Source organism: Ctenocephalides felis, unplaced genomic scaffold (genome assembly GCF_003426905.1).
Source record: "Ctenocephalides felis isolate EL2017-DRISC unplaced genomic scaffold, ASM342690v1 CF-g0.4_SCAFFOLD_01886, whole genome shotgun sequence".
Lineage (NCBI taxonomy): Eukaryota > Metazoa > Arthropoda > Insecta > Siphonaptera > Pulicidae > Ctenocephalides > Ctenocephalides felis.
In genome coordinates, this window is record NW_020538040.1 from 19,573,119 (window position 1) to 19,588,410 (window position 15,292).

The 15,292-nt window shown below is 29.6% G+C and overlaps 1 protein-coding gene across 1 annotated transcript in view; it reads left to right on the forward strand.

Moving 5' to 3' along the window:
• The window catches only part of LOC113374726, a 61,408-nt gene that overhangs the window by 19,267 nt on the left and 26,849 nt on the right, over positions 1-15,292 (forward strand). Inside the window, exon 4 of the mRNA XM_026614699.1 lies at positions 7,183-7,327. Within this exon, the coding sequence (XP_026470484.1) occupies positions 7,183-7,327 (145 nt within the window). The remainder of the gene's footprint in view (positions 1-7,182; positions 7,328-15,292) is intronic.

Sequence of the window (15,292 nt, forward strand, 5' to 3'; positions counted from 1 at the left end):
CAAGAAGCTATGTATTTGCTGTACGATCAGGCGTTTTTTAACAAAACCTTACTTCACGTATGTGTTATCAATAGCACATAAGAAAGACGCACTTTTGTTAAAGTTGTTATTGGATGTTTGTGCCTTTTATAGGTTAGGTTTTATGTGTGAAACGCGTGATCGCACAGCAAATACCTGGCATTTTGACAGTTTTTACTAACATTGCCATAACATTCCTATTTGTAGCCTCTTAAAATACGATATTTGTTAGTGAGCAATAATAATAATTTAGTAATTTTATTCTTGGGTTTAATGCGTTTTAAAATTCATATATTTAGAGTTCATTGGAATACCTAGATATGTTGCTTGTTAGAATTGAGAATGAGCCGGTGATTACAAGGTTACGGTGTACAATACATTAACAATAATGAAATCTTACACAATCACACGTAAAAATATATAATATTTGACGTCATATGTAATTACTTCATAAAAAAATTCAAAATGGATACAATTGAAAAAGTTTATTGATCCTCTGCTCTTCTCTACCTGTTTTATTCACCAGAAATATAATTCTTAGAAATTGAAATTAATTTTATAACAAGGGCTGCTCTGAAAGTATAGAAAGCATTTTCTCTTTTTGCAAAATCGCAAAAAATCTTAAATGAGAATTTTTATTTATCTTTACGATTCTGGACATTTTGGCATATCTTAGAAAAAATGGATGTGTGTATGTACATCTGTGTGGCGGATACAAATTTTTGTCGGCGATTTCGGGAATAGAGATCAACCGATTTGAATAATTGAAAAACATTCGATTCGTATTGATGGGGAGACGTGCCGATTAGTTTTTGGCAAAGACAGGTCCGGCCGTTTCGAAGGTACGGGGCAAGAAATGCAAAAAATGGTAATTCAGTTTTTGAGAGAACGGAGTGTAGACCAAAATATTAAAAATGAAATATAAATACATCTTGATCTAGTCGGATTAAATCTATCTTTCGGTATGGAATTGTATTCTTGTATTGCTACGATGTTTCAATTTTCACTTTAAACATAAATTTATTTTTTTCCAGAACTTTTATTTATAACCTTTATTCTGGAAAACATGATTTTTTTAAATAACACCGATTACAAAGTAATTTCTAGAAGTAACAAACAATGAAATCTTAGAAAATGGTATTACATCATTTCTTATGAAGAAAATAAACATATGCAGGAATAATATATTTTTCAAATCACTTCTGTTCTGATTTGAGTCAAACCAGTAAGCTAATTTTATAAAGAATACTTTTCCATGTATAATACGGAAATTAACCGGATTAAAACGATATTTGTACTTTATCCCGTCACATAAATGGCCTCTTGATCTTTTATAAAACAGAGAAATTTATTATTTACATCATTCAATTTAATCTAAAGAACTAAAGTCCAGTAGACATCACAAGAATAAACACAAACAAATTAATATGGAAATGAAAATAAATAAAAAATGTCATGAACTTAAAATGTCTAAAGAACTCTATTCACGAGATAATATTTTATGGGGACATTTATACAATAACACGAATTGTTCCCAAAATATATACTTACTTAAATTAGTAAAACAATCAAGTTATTGTATACATTTTTGCATATTTTGATGCTATTTATCGCCGTAAGTGTTAAATATTAACATGACAATGTTGAGCTCTATGTTGAAGTAATAAATGAGTTATTATGTATTTTATAATAAAAAATCCATAGTTTTTTATTGTATGTCAAATATCTATATGACTGTATAAGAATAAGAACCATATAAACATTGGTCAAAGTTTTATAAAACTGAATGAGAAACTAATAAAATATAAGCAAACAAAGTTACTAAGAACATTGTGCAAATGTTTATTTTTGCATGGAAGAAACATTTTAGTATACTAAATAATTTTTGCTAGGGTTTGTCGGTTTTTCAACCAGATTTTTATCCGGCTCCCGTAAAAACCGACCGGTATTAAACTCGAAAACCGCTTTTTTATATAAAATACTGGTTTTCAATGTATTAGTAGCAATTAATTTTTTAAGATGACAAATACAGCTAAATGTACCAATTGATGAAAATACTATTACTGAAAGATAGCCGTTCTTCGTTTCACTAATATAAAAATATTTCTACCCTTATATGTAAAAAGTATCCATAAACAACGAATAATCACTTGTCTTTAATGTTATTTAATCCTGGTCAATTATTATTTTTTTGTTCTACAAAATTGCATTAAAAATTATTAATAAAATTGAACAGTCAATAATAGCAAATGTTGCTTTTAATTTATTCGAAATTATCTCTTAATTTTTTTTTCTAATTATTCAAGTTAATATTCTTTTCCGGTTGAAACCGGTTTTTCAAAAAAAAACACTATTCGAAAACCGGTTTTTAAAATATTGGTTTTTGTATGAACCATATTTTTAACCATCATATTATCAAGAAATATAGCAAATTTAGTCTATCACAAACGGTGTGCGCAAATAGAGTTCTCTATTATATTTATTTAATATTTTCTAAATCGAAAACCGGTTTTTAAAAATATCGGTTTTCGTATAAACCATATTTTTGACCATCATATTTTCAAGAAAGATAGATAGCAAATTTAGTCTATCACAAACGGTGTGTAAAAATAGAGTTTTCTAATATATTTATTTAATAATTTTTAATGCAAAATCGAAAATCGGGTTTCTAAAATATCGGTTTTTGTATAAACCATATTCTTGACCACCATATTTTTAGGAAGGATAGCATATTTAATCTATTACAAACGGTGTGTGAAAGTAGAGTTTTCTATTAAATTAATTTAATAATTTTTAATGCAGTATTGAAAACCGTTTTCTAAAGTATCGGTTTTTGTATAAACCATATTTTTGACCATCATATTTTCAAGTAAGATAGCAAATTGAGTCACATTACAAAGGGTGTGTGAAAATAGAGTTTTCTACTATATTTATTTGATAATTCTTAATGTGAAATCGAAAACCGGTTTTCTAAAATATCGGTTTATGTATAAACCACATTTTTGACCAATTTATTTTTAAGAAATATAGCAAAATCAGTCTATCACAAACGGTGTGCGTAAATAGAGTTTTCGATTGCATTTATTTAATAATTTTTAAAGCAAAATGAAAACCGGTTTTTGTAAAATACCAAGGAAGATAGCAATTTAGTCTATCACAAACGGTATGCGTAAATAGAGTTTTCTATTATATTGATTTTATAATTTTTAATGCAAAATCGAAAACCGGTTTCTAAAATATCGGTTTTGTATAAAACCATTTTTTGACCATCTTATTTTTAAGAAATAGAGCAAATTTAGTCTATCACAAACGGCGTGTGAAAATAGTGTTTTCTATTATATTTATTTAATAATTTTTAATTCAAATTGAAAACCGGTTCTCTGAAATATCGGGTGTTGTATAACTATATTTCTGAATATCATATTTTTAAGAAAGATAGCAAATAATAGAGTTTTCTATTATATTATTTGATAAAATAAAAAAATACCTGTTGTGTTATCGTTAAACCGATAAACGTACACATGAAGCGTATAAAAATAATATCACACATGAGCATTATTCCCAAGAAAATTAATTAATTAATATTCATAACAGTATTCCATTCAATCAAAATAGAATATAATTTATCAAGGTTTATTTATAAAATAATTTAAAATGGCTATGCCAATGAAATTTTGTTTATAAAATAAACATATTAATCTTTAGTCAATGTTATTTTATTTATAATATTTACGAATAGAAACTTTGTGATTATTGATAAGAACAGAATCCAATAAAACCACTCGTATGTGAACTCATATTAATCGAAACAGTCGCAAAGTGACATTCGCTCTTGGAGCCGATCGATTACAATAGTGCTACTTAAATTTTCATAGAGTTTTAGTGGTTCATAGAACGAAAATAGAATTTTCGGATAAATTTACTGTATGTAAAACAAGATTCGTTATTCAGTTTATAGATTTTAATATTAAGCTACTTTGATTAAATTTAATTTACTATTATCTATCAAGCGACGTAAATTGTATTGGTAAGGAAGACTGGGTACGGTTGTGCCAGGTTAGGGGGTGACAGTCGTCATAACAGCTAAACTATATTGATTTTGAGATAGGGTCCAAGGGAGAAAGATGAAGTATGTTTGTTCGAACAAGTTTCCATTATTGCATTGTGTCAGCGCCCTACATTAACATGATCTGTAAACCGAATTGGTTTTAATGGGCCTAAAGTAAGTTTTTAGTTCGATTTCTTTAATAATAACTGTTATTTTATGTAGTATATAAATAAATTGTTATTTTGCTGTTGAACATTAGTAGTTAAATACCAGCAAATAGTTTTGTTTTATGTGACATGTATTTCTTGTCCTTTTTGGGTGAAATTCAAAGAGATAAAGAAAAATCTAACTTAACTAAAACAAAATATGAAAGAGAAAGGGAAAGGAAAATTCAATACAAAAAAACAAAAGATTTCTTCTTTAAAAAATTATGTTTTGTAAAATATTGTTATATTATATTCATAAGCTTTGTTTAAATGATTTTGTTGCATTGTGTTACATATTTATATAATAAATTATAAAAGTCGTTATGAACCATTTTGGTGGTTATACTTATGGAATTTTTACCTATTTGATCCCTGTCACAACCGTACCCCGGTGTGGACGGTTGTGACACTAGCCTTTTTCTTGTATGATTTGATTTTGTGGCTAATCAATCGTATTTCAGTATTTCAGTATTTCCGTTGACAAATTTTCAAGATACCGTTTAAATTTACATTTCTCCCAGCTAACTGGTAAATTAACAAAATATTTGCTGTTCGAAAAATGTGGCACAACCGTACCTAGTCTCCTCTACTCAGCAAGGGACATCGTTGATTTACATGTAATTACGCGAATATTATTAGCAGTTAAATTTTATTTTATAAAAGTAATATTAAATATTTGTATAAAACTATGTCGTTATAAAACGACAATTTTTAAATGTATAGTTATGAATTCAAAAGTTTGCTGCGGTGCGGCTAGATCGGTTATATTGCAGCAATTCATTCAATAAATCGGTTGCTGCAATTCAATAAACATTTATATAATACTCGTTTAACTGCAAATTAAAATATATCAACATTTATTAAAAGCTCGTCGCACTGGACTTATATGTAAAAGATTAATTCTAAACCCTTAATATTTTTAAATATTTACACCTTTTTAAAAACAACCTCAAATTCAAAGTCATATTTTTTTTATATCCAAAAAATCATTACTATGAAACCTGTAACTATCGCTAAGCCTTGTCGTGAATTTAGTGTCAGTCATATGTGTCTGACGTTAAGAAATTCTACATGAACCATGTCAGACATAAGCAATTTGGTAGGAGAAACGAAGTTTTAATATAGGGCCTTGTCAGTCATATATATGTGACGTAAAAAATTGTGCTTTTTCAGAAATTTTATCAAAATAAATTTTTTTTTGGTACATTAAGTTTCCTTGATATATTTTTAACTAAAATATCTAATAAAGTTACCATGACCATTTTTTTGTTATTATTGTGGCGATTAACGCGTTAAATACTGATAATATCAATCTTTTCTTTCCAAAACCAATTAAATCGACGTTAAAGAAAATTATCATAATATTTATCATAAATTACACATTTAAGTGAAAATCAGACAGACTTTATTTGAAACAAAATATATGTTATTGACGGAAAAATATGTAAGCAGTAAATTATTTGTAACAGACGGTATTATCGTGTAATTTGATAATTGAATTAATAAGTAAGGCCATAGTATTTTGTCATTTTAAAAATACTCTGTTTATTTATTCATTTTGTCGTCGAGTATTGGAATGCTAATTACGATATGTGTAGGAATTATTAAAAAATAACGTTTTGTCGCTTATTATGTAATGTTTAAAATTAACGATTACACAGGTCCACAAAATAAAAAAAAATTGTTAGTATTATAAATATCAGTAATAGTATTAGGTGTGCTACATATGTATTTACCAATGTATTTTTTACTACCAAGCACGAATCTAAAGCTAAAATTGAGGGTTAAACCGCAAAAAACGAAGAAAAATAAAAATCTGCATCCTAGAATTTTTTCTACATAATAACTAAAGTCTTATAATTTATCTTTTCCTGGCACTTTTCTCAATAAATGACCTCTGCAACGTTTTTTTAATTTCTGTTGACTATTTTAATGCAGTTTCCAGCAGTAATTTGCAAACATATTAACATCCACATTGCCCCTAGATAATCTGCAAACATATTTGCAGTTATCTCAAATAAGTTTGAAAATTACTGCTGGGAGCTGCAAAAATATATTCAACAGAGATGCAAAAAGTGTTGCAGAAAACCGTTTCATAGGTTATTTATAGTGAAAGGGCCAGGAAACGACAAAAATCATAAAATTTTAATTATCATGTAGGAAAATTTGGAGGGAGGAGTTTTTGCCATTTTCTTTAATTTTTCTCCGTTTTTGTAATTTGGCCCTCAATTTTGGCCTATATTCGTGTCCAACGGAAAAGGGCCAGGAGACGACAGAAATTATAAAATTTTCATTATTATGCAGTAAAATTTCTAAATTAGTGATTTTCTCATTTAAAAAAAAAATTCTTCGTTTTTTTGCACTTTCACTCCTAATTTTACTTTACCCAATTACATTCCCAATTGCATTCGAATACCCGATACAGACAATTTTTTTTTAAGTCGTGGACCTGTGTTATTTGAATATTTCAAATTCATTGATAATTTCAAATTATCATTATCGTTTCATGTTTCAAATAACATAAATAGTATCCAATTACCCGTCTGCTGCGATTTGTCAAGATGAATTTAATTGCTATACCTGCCGAAAAACAAATTCCTCGATCCGTGTGGTGTCAAAATGTCACAACAAAAATGACGCGAACTGTCATAAAAAAATCGAAAAAACTTTTTAGTTGTCTTTTTTGCCGACAAAATTTTCGTATTGGATTTTTACCACCAGATTTTCCAAAAGAACGAGTTTCGGTACACAAGTAATTCTTTTCATTATTCAACTTTCATTGAAATATTGTTAATTTTTAAAAGACCGTTAAGAGCGGCACAATAATTTCTTGAAAATGTTATCAGCGTTAGCTAGTAATGTCTTGAAAACCATGTCCTCTTCAAGATTTTTTCTTTGTATTTAATCCAGTGTAAGAGTTCGCGTATAAGATACACCCATCAAGGGATTGAAAATTCTGATAAAATGGTGGATGATGTGGGCGGAAGCGATGTGTTCGGGGATGAAAATAACGGAGGCTTTTCTTGGATCAACAATTGGATCAAGGGTACTTGGGGTGAGTTCAATGTTTAGATTACCACGTTATCGTTCACGAAGAGCACAATTTTAAGCTTTGCAAATTGCATTATGCACAGCTATTGTACAGTTATGATTGTATTTTATATTCTGATCCATGAAGCTTTTGAAAAAGCAATTTGCACTTTTTAAATGTTATTGCTACCTCAGAAAAGACACTCTAATTGTGAGTTACCAATCAGAGTAAGATGATGGACATGTGTGAAATAGCAGTAATACAGCGAATATTGCTATTAAATCAAGTGAACTAATATACAAAAGTAATAAAAATACTTTGAAAAAAAGTTATTCTTTCAAGTAGCATTATACATATTATATGACAACATCCTACAGTCCTTATAACTTTAACTAGGTAGCATTTCATCATAACACATAAAATTAGTTTCATCATTAAACCAGATATTATTAGAATTAAATGGCATATACAGTGGTACCGCGACTTTATTGACAGTATATTCATGAAATATTTAATTATATGCTCTTAATTCAACCCTTAAAATTATTGTAGCAGTATTTTTTTTTCTCTTGCATTTCTTCCAAAAACTAGTTTTTTTAGTTTTCAATTTAGATTAGGGGGCGTCGATTAATCACGTGAGGTTTTTAGAGAGTGGGGGGGTTTGACAAAAAATCACGAAATATTACGTGGGGAGGGAGGGGTATAGTAAGATATGAGGTGTATTTATTTTTTAACCATTTTTTTTTAAAAAAAAGTTCAAACATTTTCAAAAAAAAAAATTCAAAAATTTTACAGTTTTTTTACGTACCTAAAAATAAACGTGATGTTTGGTGGGGGAGGGGGGTAATTTGAATATCACCATGTATCACCGACCGAGGGGGAGGGGGTCCAAAAATCCTTAAAAACTCGCTCACGTGATTAATGGACTGGAAATGGAAAGGGTTAATTAATTTTATTTAATATAGCCTCATTAATAATGTGTGTATGAGATACTGAAGTCGTAAATTATCTTCTTCTAATCTTTCTTTCTTATTATTTATCTTTTTATATAATTTTTTATTCCAATTTATCTTTCTTATTCTTTCATTCTTATTATTATCAGTGGAGATGCAGTTTTTTTGCATATTGCATTCTTGTCGTTTCCACTAAAATCTAATCTTCTTTTTAGTCCAATCCATTGTTAAGTAATTCTATTCAATATATTTATATCATCGATAATAATTTTGTATGTATAACAAAAAATATGGTCACTATTGTCCAAATAATTTTTAATCCGAAAATTTGATTTGAGTTCAAGTAATTGGATCACTATTGTGGTAAGACAAGCCAAACATTTACTTTTTTGCAGTCTTCCACTCTTTGTAAAATTACCTCCATCGATTCGTTGCTTCGACATACGAGCAAGATTCGGGATACGAGCTTTGAGCGAATAACAATTTTCTAGAAAAATGTTAATTTGTTAACAGTTGTGAAAGTGATTTTCCTACGACAGAGATATTTTGGCTTTTTTATGTGATAGTAAATTATTTTATTGTTAGTCATTTCAAATATATATCAATATTAATTATGTAGTAACGATTTAGCCACGAGAATATATCGATAATTTTTTGTTTTTTGTACATTTACAAAATATTATGTATTTTTATAAACATGGGTCTCAAGAGAAGGGCCATGTCTCTTGAATTAAAATGTAAAATTATAGAAAAATATGAGGTTGGCGAGGATGTATGATCGTAATAAGATATGTACTGTGTTTAAGGAGAGATAAGAATACCTTCCTAAGCAAATAGATAAATCATCACAAAAATGTTTACAACAGTTGAACATGAGAGTTGTTCAACCGGACATGCAACTCATTGCTCAGACAAAAACAATGATTGAATTAATAAATATTGAATTTATATTTAATATCCAAAATATTAACAAAACCCACAGCGTGATTACAGAATGATGATATAAACTCGTATGTCGGGGTATCACTGTATAAGTTTACAAGGGTTAGCAGATATTTCTAAGGTTTCGATTCCATTTCATTAACTAATTCTTAATATTCAATTGAGCAAGTATGTATAAAATATAGTATGTATTATAAATTAGAAATACTATTGAAAAATAATATTAATCAATTTCTATTCCAATCAATAAAATATAATGTGATTTTCATTATATATAATGCTATATGGAGAAATGCACGTTCATGATGTGAAAATGCTTTGCTTTTCCATATTGTATTTTCGGTGTTGGAAAATACATACAATGAGAAGATGTCTGTGTGTAAAATTGCGCCTGAATGCCAGATTTAACTTGAGCGCAATTTGTATCATCCTGAACTTCAAGTGAAGTCACACGGAGTCCAGGAGTTTCGAACACATTTGTAGTATGTTCTGGCAAATGATACTAATATGAAAATAGACCCAAAAAACTAATATTTTAAAATTCGATATTTGTTATGTTGAATTTTGCAATATGCTTGCAGTCACAATACTGGAAATTAAATTCATACAGAAAGTCTATTAAATAAAGACTTGATTGTATATATGAGTTGGTAATCAGATTGGACTACCCCACAAATGTGGACAACCTGGCATACGGTCAGGATATAATGAATTTTTCAATAAAGAATGTTGCCAGACTGTAAGAAAAAAATAACAATAATAAAATGAAATAATATTTATTCATATTGTTAAATAGCACCATAAAATCTAATGTGACTAAGGTTGTTTCATACCACATTATTAACAAAAAAATAATACTAACAAAAAATTACATCATAAGAATGAAAAAGTTAGGTACAATGTGAAGATAAATCGTAAGTCATTTGTCAAATAAAATAACATTTCCAAAAATAGCTAATTTTTCGATAATGTTTGATCGTGATCAGAGATATTTGGGATGGTTCACTGTGGTTACCAACTTTTGATATATACACTTTATATTTTAATTAATATGCTATTCTTAAGCGAATATTTATTTATTTACCTTTTATAACTTTCCGTAGGGTAGTTGTAGTAACGGGCCGAAAATCGAAAATGAAAATTTTTGCATATCTTCTAATTTTCAAGGTTTCTGAACATTTTGGCATACCTCAGAAAAATGGATGTGCGTGTGTGTTTTGTATGGCTGCATTTTTTCGTCCACGTTTTCGGGCGCACGGATCAACCGATTTGAATGGTTTGAAAAACATTCAATCCATATTGATAGGGAGATGTGCTGATTAGTTTTTGGCCAAGGCAGGTCCAGCCGTTACGTAGATATAGAGCAAAGTGTACAGAAAATAGAACTCGAGTTTTTAATAGTGTATTTATATAATTGTGTTCTGCAAATAAAATATAACTTAATTCTAATTAAATAGTGCTGTTTTTTAATTATTAAAGCTATATTATCTATCACAAGACGCGTGTCCTATAAAGAAATACTATACTATAATTAAAGGTATAATTTGGGTTACAACTTGTAGGACAAAATAGAGCGTAACTCTACGACGTTTTGATATATTGCAAAATTGACATATTTGGCTCAGGTGACGATAATATGCATTTTACAAGCGGTTTTGGCTATGATTTGCGAATTTATATATTAATGCTCTCACACTAAACTATGATCATAAAATTCTGGTATGAAACAAGACGTTTCATAAACATAATTATCATCTTTATTGACGAGCACATGTTATTTTCCTGGCATTTAATAGTAGAATTATGCATTTGACTACTTGGTCGTAAAATTCATCTAGTTAATTTGATCTTGATCAATAACAATCATAAACAAAGTTGAAGTTTTAACAATAGAAAATACTTGAATTATGTGTATACAATTACATCAAATATTATGACCTCCAATTCTCTCGTGTAGATTTGAGGAACTAGCAAAACCTTTAGAATTTTCTAGGAATTTTTTTTTAGCAAAATCTTTGGTATTCTCTTTAGAAGAATATGCCAGTTTATCTCTTTCAGCATTTGACATATTTTAAAATGATAAAGTTCTTCGTCAAATTGTTAATGCATTCTATTTATAATTTAGAACAACATAATATATCGTCATAGATAACCTTTAATGATAAAATTTTATTATTTTAGAGAACTATTTGTAAACATGAAACTAGGTATTATCGATAATGTTGAAAGAACTTTGAACACAGAATTGTTACTGGAATTTGATGCTCTATTTATTATCGAGGGACCAAAACAAGATAAATATGTTATTTAAAGCTACTTCATATACTGATGTTGAAAAAATTAAAAATTAATTTGCGGTGGACATGCCCAATTTGCGTGAAAAATCAACTCGAGTCTCGGTACTGTGTAAAAAAAAATGATTGTAACTGTCCATCATATGTCCACCTGTCAATATGAATCGGATATTTTTTTAATCATTCTAGTCGGATGTTGCGTACTCTCAAAAACTTCCATTTTACACTTTTTGCTCCGTATCTCCGAAACGACTGAGTCTGCCTTTGCCAAACAATGATCAACACGTCTCCCCGTCGATACGAATCGAATGCGTTTTTACTCATTCTAATCGGATAATCCGTTCTCTCAATCGTATGCTCCTTTCTCCAAAACGCTTTCAGGCTTGCCCTTTGCCAAAAACTAAACAGCTCGTCTCCCCGTCAATACGAAAAGAATGCTCTTTGAACCATTCATTTCGGTTGTCCTGTGCGCCCGAAAAAGCCGACGAAAATTTGTATCCGCACAAAACACATACACATACACACATTTTTCAATTTGTTCTGACGTATGCCAAAATGTTCAGGAGATCTTGAAACTTCAAAAAATGCAAAAAAGTTTATTTTCGATTTTTTTGCAATTATTATAAATTACCCTACGGAAAGTTAAAAATACTACTATAAAATTGAGTTGTCATACTGAATATGTGTGAAGTCAAGAAACTTTTTATATGAGTAGAAAATTGATTAGATTGGCATACGAGGTCTGTTCAAAAAGTACCCGGAATTTTCGTTTTTTCAAAAAAATATTTATTTATTCGTCTACATTAATGTGGTCCCCTTCAAAGTAGTCCCCCCAGATATAATACACTTATGCCAGCGTTTTTTCCAATTTTCGAAGCACCCTTGATATTCACTTTTTGATATGTCCTTGAGCACTCTCAGCGATTTTCTTCAATCGAGGAAAACCGCCGTCCTTTCATGGGTCTCTTCAACTTTGGGAAAGGAAAAAGTCACACGGAGCCATATCTGGTGAATTTTTGCACTTTGCAACACTTTATTTCATTTTTTACGCAAAATTTAATACAAATTCTTTGACTTTTCAATTCTTCAATTGTAAAAATCGCCGAGCTCAGAAAAACACGTCGAACCTTAGCGACTACCACAGACAAAGTAAACAGTGAATATAGCTGAAAATTTCATCATACTTTAGGGGCATGTATACCAACACAATAAAAAAAAAATTTGACAATCAGACACTCCAGACCCGCGAAATTTAATTATTAGTAATTCCGGGTACTTTTTGAACACACCTCGTATGTTAGTTATGTCTGGTAAAACAAAATTTGTAAGAATCAATGTCATAAAGACACTGCAGTAAAATATAGTGAATGGTATAGAACACAATGTTTAGAGTGACTAAAAACTCTAAATAAGTAAGCAAGGCCAATAAAATAAACAAACCAAATTAATCATTTATTCCTACTCAGTTCCATCCAGCTGCATGTCTAACATACACATGTACCTACATGATTATCCAAATTGTATTACCGATTCAAGCTTTGCACACCTGTTGTAAGACGATTATTAATAGAGTTAATTTATCTTAATTTACACGATGACTGGGTGTAAAATTGGGTCAAAGTATCGTACACTTTGAAGATACATTATGCATATATTTGCCAGGAAATAACAATGTGTACATTTCAAATTATCAGTTCTATACTTGCCAACGTCCTAAAATGTGTTTGTAGGTATGCGCTAATTACAAGGATTTAACATTTGCCAGGCGGGATTTTGGTTAGATATAAATATGTTGATGCGAATTTAATATTTTGCATACATATAATATACATATTTCAAAAGCAAATGTGAACCCATTTCCATTTGTATGCCACCGCTCCGGCGACATAATACGTATTAATTTTGGAACAAATTTTGCTGGTGATTTCTGGAATCTTATTTAGTAAAATATGCGGTTATGTTCACATACAGTTTCATTCTTTGAAAATGTATTATATTTGACTTCTCTCTACTTAAACGTTTTGCTCTCTTTGCACTTCTTGTTAGCCAAAGTTTTCAGAAATAGGCTTTCACTTTCCTAAAGTAATGTTCTTGCTAATTTGAGGAGTAAACAAAAACTCATAGGCGAAGAAATTGTTTTTTACTTGAAATTCTTGAAATTTGGAGTAGGGGAACTAGGGTCTTGTGGTAACATTTTTTAACTTCCCGTAGGGTAAGTTATTGTAATGGGCCGAAAATCGAAATTGAAAATTTTACATTTCTCGACGTTTTGAAGGTTTCTAAACATTTGGCATACCTCAGAAAAAATGGATGTGTGTGTGTGTATGTATGCATGGATACAATTTTTCGTCCACGTTTTCGGACGCATGGATCAACCGATTTGAATGGTTAAAAAAACATTCGATTCCTATTAATAGGGAGATGTGCTGATTAGTTTTTGGCAAAGGCAGGTCCAGCAGTTACGGAGATAAAGAGCAAAGAGTGCAGAAAATAAAAATCGAGTTTTTGAGAGAACGGAGCATCCGATTTGAATTATCTAAAAATATTCAATTAGTAATGATTGGGAGAAGTGGTTATTAGTTTTTGGCAAGGCAAGTCTAGCCATTTCGGAGATACAGAGCTAAATGTGCAAAAAATGGCAGTTTTTGAGAGAACTAAGCGTCCGATTTGAATGATTCAAAAAACTTTCTACATACAAAATTTGATTTTGGAAAAAAAATTTATTTTTTTTGTAGTATCGAAAAATATTCAGATTTTAATCGTAATTCTGACTAAAGTTCTAATGTACCGTTGAAACATATATTTAGACAATGTTACAATATTTATAATAATCTATTTGAAAACATTCAATATTCCCGTTACGGTACGGAAGTTCCAGCAATTTGACTTAAGACACGATGTCTGTTCACACTAGTTTTAAAATTAATGTATCTTGAGATTATATGTATCCACTGATTATATTTATTTACCAAATAAAGATGGGTAGTTGCTGTAACTATTCCTCTACCGAGTCAAGTTAAAATATATCCACAACTGTTGTTCATTGTTTCACAATTCATCAATTTCTAGAAAAAATGCGATGTTACAACTAACCCCGTGTTTGGGGCTAATATAACTAAGCAAGCAGTTAAGACAAAAAAAACGACAATAACACCTGTGTCTGCACCTGTAATATAAATTATGATCTTTCAAAATATGCGTTTTAAAATAATTGGTGTATAAATACACATAGCGCATGATATTTTTTGGATATGTAGGATTATCGCCCATTAAAACAATATCATAATTCGTCACGTAATTTTACAACCGTTTAAAGAAATTCTTTACCATACCATGTAAGTTTTATTACCGTAGCTAAATTAATTTCCCCAGAGGAGAATGAATGTACCTAGTAAAGTTTTATTTGCGCTTCAAAATTGCATGCTATAATTCATTTGCTTGTGCTAACAATAAATGAAAGTACAGTAGAACTCCAATTATCCGAACTCCGACTATCCGAATCGCCGATTATCCGAATCACTTTCAGAAAAAAAATGTCCAAAAAAAGTCTAAGTGCGCTATTATTCTTTTGTTGAAGACCGCAAAACAGCTTAAATTGACGGGAGTTTAAAAAAACAATGATTTTTATTTCTAAACTTGTATATAAGTACATTTTATTTATATTTAAAACATGTGAAAATATCATGTTTCTTTCATTTAATTCAATAAAAAAATAGTGCAATATCAAAACGTAACTTTTTTCTCTCCAATGGCAATTTTAAAAAAAAAAAACTCCGATTATCCGAATATTTGATTATCCG